This window comes from Cryptomeria japonica, chromosome 4 (genome assembly GCF_030272615.1).
Source record: "Cryptomeria japonica chromosome 4, Sugi_1.0, whole genome shotgun sequence".
In the NCBI taxonomy this organism is placed as follows: Eukaryota; Viridiplantae; Streptophyta; class Pinopsida; order Cupressales; family Cupressaceae; genus Cryptomeria; species Cryptomeria japonica.
In genome coordinates, this window is record NC_081408.1 from 482,738,791 (window position 1) to 482,753,112 (window position 14,322).

At 37.3% G+C, this 14,322-nt stretch overlaps 1 protein-coding gene across 1 annotated transcript; it reads left to right on the plus strand.

Moving 5' to 3' along the window:
- The first annotated feature begins 12,347 nt into the window (after window positions 1–12,347).
- LOC131060445 (uncharacterized) lies at window positions 12,348–13,514 on the plus strand. The gene has a single exon (XM_057993680.2). The coding sequence runs from the start codon at window positions 12,348–12,350 to the stop codon at window positions 13,512–13,514; it is 1,167 nt and encodes a 388-aa protein (XP_057849663.2).
- Window positions 13,515–14,322: the final 808 nt, after the last annotated feature.

The window sequence follows — 14,322 nt, forward strand, 5'->3', positions numbered from 1 at the left end:
TGAATGATAAAGGTAAAATGGATCAAACTAGTAAAGATGATAGAAAACAACAAGATATCAATCAAGAGAATCAAAAGAGTCATAACCTGGAAGAAGGAGAGATACAGGTGGTGTTATGTAACAATGAGGAAGCAGATTCGAACCACATAACAGATAACACCAGCAGAGTAGGACTCAATAGTGATTTTGAAGAATCCCATAGATGCTTGATCCTTGGAGGGATCTCATTGTCAGAATCACAACAATCTATAGAAATGGTACAAGCTGAAGAGGGTGAAAAGGAGAATGAGGTGGATTTGTTAGTAAACATGCAAATCAAACATGGAAGCATATGAAATCAAATACATAACTCAAAAACATGAAAACATGAATGACATGCATATACCTCACAATCTTTTTACCTCTCCCTCGGATTGAGCTTGATGAAGTGAAAGCACCCCTTGATGATGCTCCACTTGAGGTGCTCCTTTGGTTGCTTGACGTGGATGGCTCTCCAAATATTTGTGCACAAATGGATTAAGATGGATTTGAGGAAAGATATGGATGAGATGATTAAGTGTAGATGAGAGATGATTTTGACATGGTAAGGATGCTATGATGACTTTCCTAGGCTCAAATTAGGAGCATAAGATTACTAAACTTGGAGATGATGAATGAAGGGATGGAGTCCTCAATTTATAGGAAGAGGAGAGGAAGAATAGATGGCTAGGATGGATCCAAGATTAAGGGCTAGGATTTCTTGTGAGCTCACACAAGGCCCAAGAGAGGGTGTGGAGACCAAGAGATATGTCTTAAAGGCATTTCTTGTATCCACACTCCTCAAGGTGCATTGGGAAGACTTCCCAATGTGCCTTGAGAAGAACAAGGGATGGGACATTCCTTGAGGAATGGGGAGGAGGAATTTAAAATTCTCCAAAAAGGGATGATCATGGGGATTGGAAGAATAAGAAGGAATTAAAAATTCCTTGGGAGAGGAGATGCCTAGAGGAATGTGAGATTTTGAAAATCTCACATTCACCTAGGAAAAGAGAATTTAAAGATAGTGGTTGGATGGAAGGGACAAGGAGTTGACTTTGTGGCTAATCATGATGATTAGCCACTAGCAACTCATTAGGAGGGGGATTAGAGTAAAGATTAGGTGGGATAGGATTTGTAGGAGGATTTGACTAGGAGAGAGAATGAGTGGAGGGAATTTAAAATTAGAAGAATAAGGTTAAGTGAGTTTAGGGAATTTCTAGAAGATTTTATTAGGTTAATGATGGATTAGGAAGATGATTTGTAGGAATCATGTAGGTTAATTAATTAGTTAAGGGGAGGATTTGAGAAGATTTAATTTTTAAAAGAATAAAAAGAGGAGTTGATTTATTAAATAAAACAATCACATACTATAGTGACAATATTAATTAAAATTAACTAATATTGAGGAGAATTAGAATTTGCATAATTAATTAATAAATTAATTATGTGAGAAATTAAAAATAATTAAAATAATTATTTTTAAGTGTCTATACAAGCCACCACTCAACAATCACCTACGACCTCACTGCCTAAAGCTAAGTGGGCAGAGGTCAATGATGCAAATTAGAAGACAACCACTCAAGAGGAAGATGGCAATAGAAATGAAGCTGCAAAGCGAAAGAGGGGTCAAAAAAGGGTCTAAATCTACCCCTTAGGTTAATTCAGTCAAGACAAGAAATCGGAGCAATGATGACATGGGTTTCAACCCATCTTCTCATGGAAGGAAAAAAGCAAGCCAGATCAGAGATCAAGAGGCCAACAAGAACATAGAAAATGGTACTCAAATGACCATCCATGAGGTATGTTCCCTGGTTAGAAAATGAAAATAATCTCATGGAATATACGTGGACTAAACAATCCACATAAATAGGATGTTCTTATAAATTTAGTTAGAGAATATAAACCGGACATTGTTATTATCCAAGAAACTAAAATGATTAAAGAGAAAGTTGAAAAGATTAAGCTTTTTAATAATAGCGAAGTTTGTGGTGGAAGCTTTGATGGGGCTTCTGGGGGCATAGCTATTTTTTGGAACCTAAAGCAGGTTTCTGGGGAGCTGGTCATGCAGGATAACAATTTGGCTTTTATCAAGTTCCATCACATTGGGGATGAGATCTCTTTACTTCTTACCAATATTTATGCCCCTAATAATAGATATGGTAGAAGAAAATTTTGGAAAAAGCTGTAGGCTATTAGGGCCCTCTACAAGAATGATATGTGGATTATTATGGGGGATTTCAACACCCCCCTCAAAGACAATGAGAAGTTTAGAGGTGTCGCCTCTTAGTTGGATAGCAGAATGGATCTTTTAAACTTTATCAACAACCAAGGCCTACACGATATTGAGCTAGATGGGGCCAAGTTTACATGGTCAAATAGAAGGACGTGAGATGATCTCATTCAAGTCAGACTTGACAGGGCCCTCATTTCTAATGATTGGTTTAATCATTATCAATGCTCCCTCTCAGCTATCTCTAGAATAGGTTTTGACCATTTCCCTATGATTTTTACTGCTGATAATACTATTGTTAAAAGAAATTGCCCGTTCAGATTTGAAAGGATGTGGCTTGATCACCCTAACCTAGCGCACGTCATTTAGATGTGGTGGTCCATTGATTTCAAAGGAATTGCTATGTATAGAGTTGCAAAAAAATTAAGAAATGTGAAGGACAATATTAAAAGATGGAATAAGGAGGTTTTTGGAGATCTGATTGCTACCAAAACTAAAACTCAGCTAGAACTTAAGGAAATGCAGGATAAAATCCAAATTAGTGGATACAATGAACTTTCAATTAGTGAGGAAAATGAAGTGCTGGTGAAGTACCACAAGATTATCAGAAGAGAGGAAGAATTCTAGAAACAAAGGTCCAGATCCCTATCGCTTAAAGCAGGAGACAAAAATACTAGATTCTTCCATATGACCGCGATGAAATGCAAGGTGGCTAATAGAATCTCAAAGCTAAAAAAATAGGGGAACTGAAAGGAGGAAGGATGATGAGATTGGGAAGGAGGCCAGGAACTTCTTTACTTCTCTTCTTTTAGAGGAATCTAGTCTGGATTGTCAATCTCAGAATGCCATCCTTGATAATATCCCTCAAACTATTAGTGAGGATTAGAACAAGGTCTTGATAGCCATCCCTTCTGAGGAAGTTAAAAAGGTAGTCTTTTCTTTTGACGGGAACAAAGCCCTAAGCCCAGATGGTTTTCCATTATTTTTCTTCCAAACCTTCTAGGACATCCTCAAAGATGATGTTATTAAAGGTGTGCATGAGTTCTTTGGGCCTAGGATGATCTGAAAGGAACTTAGTTCTACCTTCTTGGTTCTGATTCCCAAATGCCCGAGAGCTGATTCTATGGATAAGTTCCAACTGATAAGCTTATGCAACTCTTTTTATTAAATAATTTCTAAAGTGGTTACTAGCAAGTTGTTAAGGATTCTTCCTTTGATCATTTCACCCCAGTAGAGTAGATTTGTTCTAAGCAGACAAATCCTTGACTCCATCATTGCTATCCATGAAAACATTCATTCACTGGTGGATTTGAATAAACAAGGATTTCTGATGAAGCTGGATTTGTCTAAAGCCTATGAATGGGTGGATTGGAGTTTCTTGAGTAAGGTGCTAGGTTCTTTTGGATTTGGAGTGATATTCATTAAGATGATTAAGCAACTCATCTCGACCCCTTGCTTTTCTATCATTGTCAATGGGGTGCCTTCCACTTTCTTCAAAAATTCTAGGGGTATCAGGTAGGGGGATCCTATATCCCCCATACTCTTCATCATCTTAGATGAATGTCTGGGTAGATTTATTAGCAACTCTATTTTTGAGGGGCTCCTTTATGGTATTTCGCCTTCTTCTGGTTTTAGAGCTTCCACTCATCAACAATTTATTGATGATACCATTTTAATGGGATCATCCACTATCAAAGAAGCTTCCAATATGAAGAACCTTCTCAACACTTATAGTAAGACAACTGGTCAAACCATTAATTGTGAGAAAAGTTATGTTTTCTTCTTCAATACCCTGGAATACTGACAAATCAGAATGGCTCGGATCCTTGGTTGCCAAATTGGTAAGTATCATGTTGTCTACCTAGGCCTCCCCTTGGGATTGAAACCCTTGGAGTTGTTCTGGAATAGTCTTGTTGATAGATTCAACAAAAAGTTGGCTGGTTGGAAAGGGACCCTTCTTAGTCAAGTTGGAAAATTCCAACTCTTAAAATCTTCCCTTCAGAGTCTCCCAGTGTATGCTCTAAGCCTTTTTAAAATCCTGGGCAAATTTTCTAATGCCATTGACAAAATGCAGAAAGCCTTCCCGTGGTCAGGGGTGGAGGAGAAGAAGAAAATGGCTCTCATAGCTTGAGAAAATATTTGTAAACCTAAAAAAGAAGGGGGGCTTGGGTCTTAGGAATATCAGAACTTTGAACAAAACTCTGGGGGGCTTGGGTCTTAGGAATATCAAAACTTTGAACAAAACTCTCCTGGCAAAACAAATCTGTAGAACTTATCAGGGAAAAGGAGAATGGAATGATATTTGGAAGGCTAAGTACTTAAGGAAAGCTCCCACCATTGAGGAATTCTTGGTCTCAGATTAGATACCAAGCGGGTCTTTTATTTGGAATAGTGTTATCCAGGCTAAAGGTATTGCTAGTCTCAGAAATATCTGGGCCATTGATGATGGCAGGAAGGTGGAATTTTGGGATGATGCTTGGATTGGAGGAGCCCCTCTTCATAAGCTAGCTTCGCATACACTCATCCAAAATTGCAAGGAGAAGATAGGTACCAAAGTGGTTGATTATTGGAAAGATCAAATGTGGGTGGACCTCAGACCCATTGATCCGAAACTGAAGCAGGTAAACTTAATGATCAACCATGCGATCTTGAATTCCAAGAAGGGAAGACCATATGGTGTGGTGTGGAACTTCGTCTAAAAATTATTCGGTCTCCTCCGCTATCCTTTTATTGGCACATTCCCAAGATCCTATTTTGTACTAGGTCGAGGCTTGGTATCTAGGGTTGACTCCCGAAATCAATATCTTTTTGTGGATCCTTTGGCAAAAGAAGATTCTTACTACTGACAACTTAAGAAAGAGGGGATTTTGTTTCCCTAACTGTTTCTACCTTTGTCTTAATAATGAGGAATCTGTGAACCACATCTTTTTACACTGTCCTTATACTACTCCTAATTGGGGGATGTTTTTTCAAATGTGGGGTCTGAATTGGGTTTTCTAGGAGATGTAGGATTGTTTTAGAAGCTGGCATTATTCCACAAATAACATCACCATAAAAAATCTTTGGAAGTTCTCTTTTGCCCATATCCTCCGGGGATATGGAAAGAGAGAAATAATAAAATATTCTGGAATGATATTAACACCTCTGAAGTGGTTTGGGTCAAAATAAAAAATAATTGTGTTGAGAATTTAATGGCCAGGGGAGTGCATAGTTGTACCACTAAGGAGGAATTTGATGTTCTCAAAAGATGGAATATCCCAGCCTCTTTGGGCTCTAACATCAACCAAATTAATAGAAGCTTGTGTTGTTGGTCCTTTCCCTCGAATGAGTGGTTCAAGGCCAACTTTGATGGGGTGGCAAAAGGAAATCTAGGTCCGGCTGGTTGCAGTGGTGTCATCCGAAATGGGGTTGGCTTTTGCACTGGAGCGGTGGCCTATCCCTTAGGAAGTCAAACCAATCATATGGCAGAAGCTATGGGGGCATTTCAATCTATTAAATTCGCCTCTAATTTAGAGATCAAAATGCTTTGGTTGGAAGGTGACTCTAAAAACATCATTAACTGCCTTCTCGGTAATCATCAACCTTCATGGACTATCAAGAACATCATTGAGTCAACTAGAGAGTTGATTCAGGGGTTTCAAAAATGCCACATCACACATGTCTACATAGAGGCTAACCAGAGTGCTGAATGGGCTACCAATGTGGCAGTACAGAGCGAGATAATTATTACCTAGAAAGGTGAAGGGGAGTTACCAAGTGCGGGATGTGACATCTTAATTTATGAAAGATTGCATGGTAAACAGGGACAGATTTGATATTATTTCTCGAAGTGTAAGTAGATGTCTTGGCAGCAGGCGCTGGTTCTACAAGCTACCGAGAAGGAAGTGCAACAATCATTGTAGGTTAACTTCACATGCTTTATGAGCATTTTTATCCCTCTTCAACAATAGCATCATAAACTAGACTACAAAATACGAACTGGTTATCACAGAGAGTCTATTGTGAAGAAAGGAATTAGGTGAGAGATGCAGATTATTGATATCAACAAGATCATGGGGGTAAACAAAAGAGAACATAGTCTACCACCATTGAGAAATGGAAGAGTCATCCGCAAGTCTAGGCTATCCTTCAAGCGGCCAAGATGATGAATTTTATGGAAAATATGCAAGAGAAATGACCCGAAATCACGAGAATCTTCAAGAAGGGCTGGAACGAAGGGACGTTAACCATTGGAAATAGGAAGGTCAAGGTGATCAAAACTATGATTGTGGAGGCAATTGGTCTTTTGATGGAGGGTATCAAGTTTTATAGGGACAAAAATATTTCATATGCTTCCGTTAAGAAATTTCCAGAGAATGAGGAGGAAAGGGCTAGACTGGTGAAGGGCAGCCATACCTATTTTTCGCCAAAGGTAATTAAAGTAATTTGGAGAAGGGTTATGCTTTCTATTATGGAGTTTATCATGTTTGATGGTAGATACACTAGGGTTTACAGCTACCACTTTGTTTTACTTAATCATTTTAGGTATAAAGATAAAATTTCTTTTCCCTATTATCTTTTTTGTGCCCTTAATGTGGGGATCAAGGATGCAATTTCCAGCTGCACTACTAACCTTACAATGCATGAAGGTTTGATTGTGATTCTGTATAATCACATTAAGAACACGATTGTCTAGTTGAATATAACTGAGATTTCTGAATCAGATGAGGATTTTGATGACTCTAATGAGGAGGAAGGTGATGGCTATGATATAGAAGTGGAGACAGAGGATGGTCCTCAAATTGTTGGGTCAAGAAGAAGAAATAAAAAAATAGAGCAAGGGTAACATAACAAATTGTTTGCCAAAAAGAAGCCGAGAGGGGAGGACGATAGCTAGTGTGAGGAGGAGTATGGGACTGGTAATGACATGGACATTGGAAGTGAGGGGGTCCAAACCCTTGTGAGCCCAAAGCAGAAAAAGAAGACTTCTAAAAGCAAGGAGGCGGGCACCAAGGACCAGTCGCCTCTCAGGACCGATTTAAAGGAGAAGGGATTAGTGGGGAGGACACGACAATGAAAGAAGCTCAAAGCTCTGAGGATAGGGAGGTTGGCCTGGAGGTTAATCTTAATACCACTGGTGATAAGGACCAAGAAGAGCATCACTCAAATATTGATCTTTGCATCAATAATGGAATGGAAAGCCTCAAACAAGTGCTCAGCTGGGTGCATAAGGAAATTAAAGGCATCAAAACCAAGCAAGCTTAGGAAGTAGGGAAAATCGAGACATTACAAGCTTTAGGCTCCGGAATGTCTCAGTGAGCTCACCAAGGTGATTTGTAACACTGAGGAGATTATCAACGCCAACCGCAATAGCTTTCTTGGCTTGGAAAACAGAGTAGGAGCAACTGAAAAGAGACTTGATGGTATTGAGAAAATGCTCAAAAAAATAAGGGAGCAAAGCCACAAGATTCTGAAGCCTGTCTTGGCCAGCATGAAAGCCCTTATCTGCAAGATGGAGAACTACCAAGGGGATAAGTTCACAATGGGCATTATTGATGTTAAGGATGACACCCCAGATAGGGACATAGGGCTAGGGAGAAGAACGAGAGAAAGCACTAAAAGGATGCAAAGCCACAGTAAGGAAATCGAGGAGATTAAGTAGACATCAAACAATATGGAATATATGGAGCTTGAAGCAACGGAGATGCTTCATAAATTAACCTAAGTCTGGACTGTTGTCATTCTTTTTTGTTCTATAATCCACGTTCTCTTGTTTGATGTCTTTTTGTTGTGTTATAATGTTTATCTTTTGATTTTCTGACTGTACTGGGTTTCAGGGGCCCATCAAAACCTATTTTCCCATATTCAAAAACATCATAGCACATAGTTTAATGAATACAATGCTCAATTGAACACAATGAATAAATGGAGGGAGTAAATTTGGACCTAAAATCTACTAGTTCATGCATCTTTTTGCTTGCATTCATTTTCCATCAGCGTTGTTCATATGCATCATGAAGCCTTTGTACATACACAGGCATCACAACTTCTCTCTCACCATGGTTTGGATCAAAATTTTTGCCCCCATCTAAGTGCAAGATTTTGCCCCAAGCCTAGAAACAAATTCATTATGATATACCCAATTTTTGTAAACCATTTAATGTCACAATTTTACATCATATGACATAAATTTTATAACAATTACCCTCTGTAAATGTATATGACCCACCTTTAACACATGTTGCTTTCTAAAACATATATAGATCACCATTTTATTTACAGAGAACTAAATAGAAACAAAAGTAAAAAGAAATATTTTTGGTTGATGCAAGATTGCTCATCGACCAGGAATGCTCCTGCATCACAATTTGTACATCAGGTAGCTATTTATTTTTCATTGTGGATTAGATTCATGGCTTCCATATGTGTTTTTATTCATTATTCTATATTTTTAGTTCATTTGGATCTTTTTCTGGCAAGTTGTCACTTCCAGATTGTCTATTTATTGGTTCTCAGATTAGTTTTTGAGCTTAATGGCTAGTTGGATATTTATTCTCTTATGGAGCGATTTCTTAGCTTATGGATCTAATTGGAACTTCATTTGATGAACCTGAGCCTTTGGACAACCTTCCTTGGTGGTCCACATTTCATTCTTGTCTTTGGTGGAGGAGATCTTCACGTTTTGGGTCCGATCTATCTTACATGTTTTTTTTTCCTATCTTGGAGAATGCGATCATTTGTGGCCAACCCAGATGTGTTATAGATGCTATATATATTGTTATATCCGATCCTTTGGGGGGGAAGCAAAGATAGATGATAATGGAGATTCATGATTTGTAATTTAAACTCCTCTGGAGGTTTGAATGGATTGTAATCTAGAATGTAAGTTATTTTAGGCTTGTAAGCCTATATGTATACCGGATGTTGCCGACTATGTTATGATGAATCTATGATGTCGTGGATGTCTAATCTTGCATTTTCTACATTCTATTTTGTTGCTTCCATTGAGTTACTCTTGCTGCATGATTTGGATTGTTCTCCTCGAGGACCCTCCAGATTATTGCTACATCAAATTCTAAGGTTGTTTTCGGACTATAAAATTCAATTAGATCAATCTCATAACTATGAATTTGGATAGAGATAATATAGATAAACATAGAGTCAAGACTTATCCCTAGAAATATATGTATATGGAATTCAATGAGATTTAACATATTTGCAAACTTTTATATCAAAGCATTCCCTCTATACATTAATTGTCACATTAAGAACAACCCAATCTAAATAAAAATAGATTGAAATGAAATAATGTGGATATACATTTTTCACATCACAAATATAAATCTCTAATTACAATCACTCTCATATAATAAATGCAAGTGTAAATAATTAATGTACTGGAAAATTAAATTTTAAGTTCATTTCAAACTATGTATTAATCAACACATTTAAAAAATTGATCTAAATGAACTCCCTCCAAAATATGAAACAACATGGATATACAAATTCAATATCACAAATATAAATGTTTGTAAATTATAGTTTAAATAACTAATACACTTGCAAGGTATGAGAGGTCAGATTACCACAGGCCCTTATATGAGGACTAGAAGCAGGAACTAGGAGAAGAATACCTCCAGGTTCATCATGGATGAGCTACAGGACATCAACAAGAGTATGATTCAAAAGAATTCGAAGATGATGCAATTTTTGGTCTAGTGAGTTTTAGGTTTTTTCCTTGTTCTGTTTTGTTTTTTGCTGCGTGGGCTTGACTCCTATTTCTATGGCTAATATGTCACTGGTTCTTGACTAGTTTGCAATTGCTTATTTTTTGTGTTGCTCTTTAACTTTGGGTTTCGGATCCCTATAAAACCCGTTTACCTTAATAAAAAACTAATACACATGAACAAAGAATCTCTCCCTACTTAATCAAAAACTAGTTAATACATTTGAGCAAAGAAAAGTAATTTCATTCCAAGCTATCTAGGATGAATCGATAACAAAACTTCTTTTAAAAGATATGAACTTCAACTACCATGATTTGTCAAAAAGTATTTAAATAATTAGTTTTCTTGAATCCTAAGCTACAATGAGATCAATATTTGATCAAACATTTTTTTGTTCAAAACTATTCTAGAAAAAAGTTTGATTAAAACCTAAACTACGAAGAAATCAATATTTGATTACACAACTTTTTGTCCAAATTATGTGAAAAAGAAGAGTTTATTTAAAACAAACATTGAAAAGGTATGGATCTTCAATTACTATGATTTGCTAAACGCTGTGTAAAAAGAGAGTTTACTTAAAACCTAAGCTACAATGAAAACAATATTTGATCATAACTTTTTGCCAATCACTATGTATAAAAAGAAAGTTTGCTTAAAACTTAAGCTTTGAAAAAATCAATATTTATTTGCACAATTTTTTTATCTAAAACTACATGAAAAAAAAAAGAGTTTACTTAAAATCTAAGATACTAGAAAATCAATGCTTGATCACACTTTATTTGATTCTCTCTCATTTTGTCAACATACACATACTTTATTTGATTCTCTTCAAACATATCTTATTTGATTCCAAATTTTTTGTCCAAAAGTATATGAAAAAAAAAACGAATTTACTTAAAACCTAAGATACTAGAAAATCAATATATGAACACACTTTATTTTATTCTCTCTTAATTGGTGGACATACACATACCTTATTTGATTCTCTTCAAACGTACCTTATTTTGATTCCCAACTTTTTGTCTCAAACTATATTAGAAAAAAGTTTACTTAAAATATAAGATATTAAAAAATAAATACGTGAACACACACTATTTGATTCTCTTTGTAAACATACATATACCTTGTTTGATTCTCTTCAAAACATACCTTTAAGGTTTGTGAGTAGCTTGTTGGGGACAGGTCCGAAAAGTGAGCCCACAACTACTTAGTGTCCACCAAGAGCACATGCTCTGCACACATTCCTTTTCCTTTTTCTTTTTCATTTTTGTGGATGCTTGGGGGTGCAAGGATTTATAGCAGAGAAGTTGCATTGCTGGAGGCAAAGAGGAAGTTCGGAGATATGGCAGACATTTTAGAACTATTGGCTGAAAAATTCAAGGAGTTGCAGGCTTCACAAGAGTTTGACAAAGAAGCTCTGATAGAAGCACATGAGAAAACTTACAAGGGTATCCGCCAGATGCAATCAATGCGAGAGTATACCCAAGTGGGGTTTACGATGCGGAAACCATCGAAACATTGGCGGCCATCAGTCCCACTGAAAGGGCTGCGGCCCATTCGAGCAAGGGAGCTTCAAATTGACAAGTATCATAAAGGCCGTGTTCTCTTCGGAACGTTGTGCGCTTATGCGCACAGGATGGTGGGCATTATGACTGTGCTGGAAGACCAGTATGGAGATGCTGTTCGACTTGCAATATACAATGCTTCCCTTCCCACAATGGAAACGGAAGGCCTACGCAAGCTTTATCCCAAAGGCTCCAAGGTTGCAGTTAAACAGCCTTACTTCAAGCAAGGCGCCCAAGATGGTGTGCTTATGCTGCATGTTAATAATCCTCAAGACGTCCAGATTTTGGCATCCTTCCCAGGAAATGCAGAGACTTCTTCGGCTAAGGATTTGTTTGAACTGCGCAGTGAAGGCAACAAATGCTTCCGCGATGAGGATTGGAACAGGGCAATTAACTGTTATTCCAGATGCATAGATTTGGCTCTCTCATGCAACAAATTTGAGCCCCAAGTACCCTCTGCTTCCAACATCCAGGAGAAAATAAAGGAGGCTCTTCTTTATTCCTATTCTAATAGAGCAGAGGCAAAGCTGAGGTTGAAGGAGTACCGGGATGCTGTACAAGACTGACAAGGCGTTAGCTCTTGATCAGCACCACCTCAAATCATTGTTTCGCAAAGGCCGTGCTTTTCATTATCTTAGAGAATATGAGTTAGCTTGCCAATGCTTTGATAGAGCTCTGGAGAAGTCACCGACTTCCAAAGACATCCAGTTGTACCACGAAAAATCGAAGGAACTCAACTATCAGAACCGGCAAGGTAAGTTTGATCTCTCTAACTATTTCATAAACGGTTGTAATGGGGTTGAGTTGAGCAATTATATTGGTCCAGTGATGATTAAAAAATCAGTAGGGTGCGGCAGAGGATTGTTTGCTACTGACAATGCAGATATTGGTGATTTTCTGCTCGTGGACAACGCCATTGCGTTTAGCTGCAAGATAAGAAGATTGAAAGGAGGACCCGAAAGAGTCATACTTGGTATGATAGAAGTGAGGGCAAAACTTGGTCCTCTTAAACGGGATTTAGAGGCTCAAATCAATTCGTCTGCAGCATCATCTCCGAGGGTATTGCAGCAGCTAGAGTACCTTGCTGATTCAGATGAAATGAAGGTGCCACCCATGGATCTGTTCCGGATAAATAATGCCAGCTGGAGTAACTACGATGTTGCCAATCAAGGTTGGGAACTAGACCAGCATAAACTTGCGAATATAATGAGAAACGTGGGGTGCCAAATACAAACTATTGAAATAAATAGTGAGATGTCAAGACAAAATGAGCAATTTGGTTTATGGGCACTTCCCTCTTTCATCAATCATTCTTGTTTTCCTAACGCCAACTGTATTGTTGTGGGAGAAGCCATGTTTATTATAGCTGCGAGAAAAATTGAAGGAGGAGAAGAAATAACAATCCCTTACTTTGACACTCTGGAGCCGCTGTTCAGACGAGAACGGATATGCAGGGGATTGGGATTTAAGTGTGAGTGTAAGCGGTGTATGTTAGAAAGATCCCTAGTAGCAGCCGAAGCATCACTGTTGCAAGAAATTGCTAACTTCATTTACGCCGTTGACTGCACCATGCTCACTGATCTTGAGCTGTGGAAAATTGCTATACGAGTTGAAAACAGCATAGATGTCCTGACCACTGAAGAAAAGCAGATGATAAGAGCTTCTTTTTTTCCGCTTTACTACAAGATTTTTGGGTTACACCGCTTTCATCCTTATGCCAGAACAACTCTGCCTACGCCCAGGGAAGTATTTGATGGCCTCCACGAGGTTGTTCCGGGGAATTGTACGTGCTTTGAGTTGTTTGCAAGGTTTCCGGTTTATGCCAGGAACGAAGCTGAAACAGACAAAGTTCTTTTTCGGAAGGCATTGGAAGTATGCACAGCGTACATGGGAAAGCATGAACAAGGTCGTCTAAAAGCTGTGTTGATCTCCGTTGCATTATACGTCTTCAATCCGGGACTTACTGTGTTCGGCTTAACAGAGGTCAACACCTAAGCTCCTCTTTTTGCAATAGTAGCTGTAATTCTTTCTTTAAAAAAGGGCAGAACTTTCTTTCTTGTTATAGTTATAGCAGATATTATATTTGACCTGTAGATCTGTGTTATAGAATATGAAATTTGTGCTGCTGGTCCAGAATATGGATATATGTCAGTGTAACCGAAATCTTGCTATAGGCCTTTTTGCCAATCTTTCTACTCAAGCCGAGATAAGAATTACTCCTATTGTTCATGGAAAACGTAAATGAATATATATGATATTTCCTTCAATCCATTTTTGTGGTTGTGTTTCTCTTATATACATGCAACATTTTATTTCACAAACATTTCAAAGGTAATTGCAAACAACATAAGGTAATGCGTTTTTTATCTTTCATTAAAATATTTTAAATATAATATTGAAGTCTATAGCAAGTGTTCACAAATTGCTGTTTTAGGATATCTTTTTATGGGAAAAAGTTTTTTCATGTATATATTATATAATGTGTAAAATTTATGTTTGTATAATTCTAGTTTTATTTATTATAATTTTTGTTTATAATAATTGGTATTGTAGGATCTTATTTTGTAACATGGTATCAAATTTAGTTAGATTATGCTAATCATTTATAATATGTAAGTTCAATTTATCATGGAATATATACTAAGTTGACAACAATATTTTTAAGATTTGTGAAAGATGTAGATCCATTCAAGAAAAGATGCAATGCATTTTTCACCTACTAAATTAGTTATATGTCATCATTTAAGCATTATTTAATCCAACAAAGTTGCATTTCATTCTGGATAGTTTCAAGAGCATGTAA

What these genes read in the sequence shown, in the direction of transcription:
- LOC131060445 (XM_057993680.2), top strand. Translation starts at nt 12,348, where the DNA reads ATGATTAAAAAATCAGTAGGGTGCGGCAGAGGATTGTTTGCTACTGAC.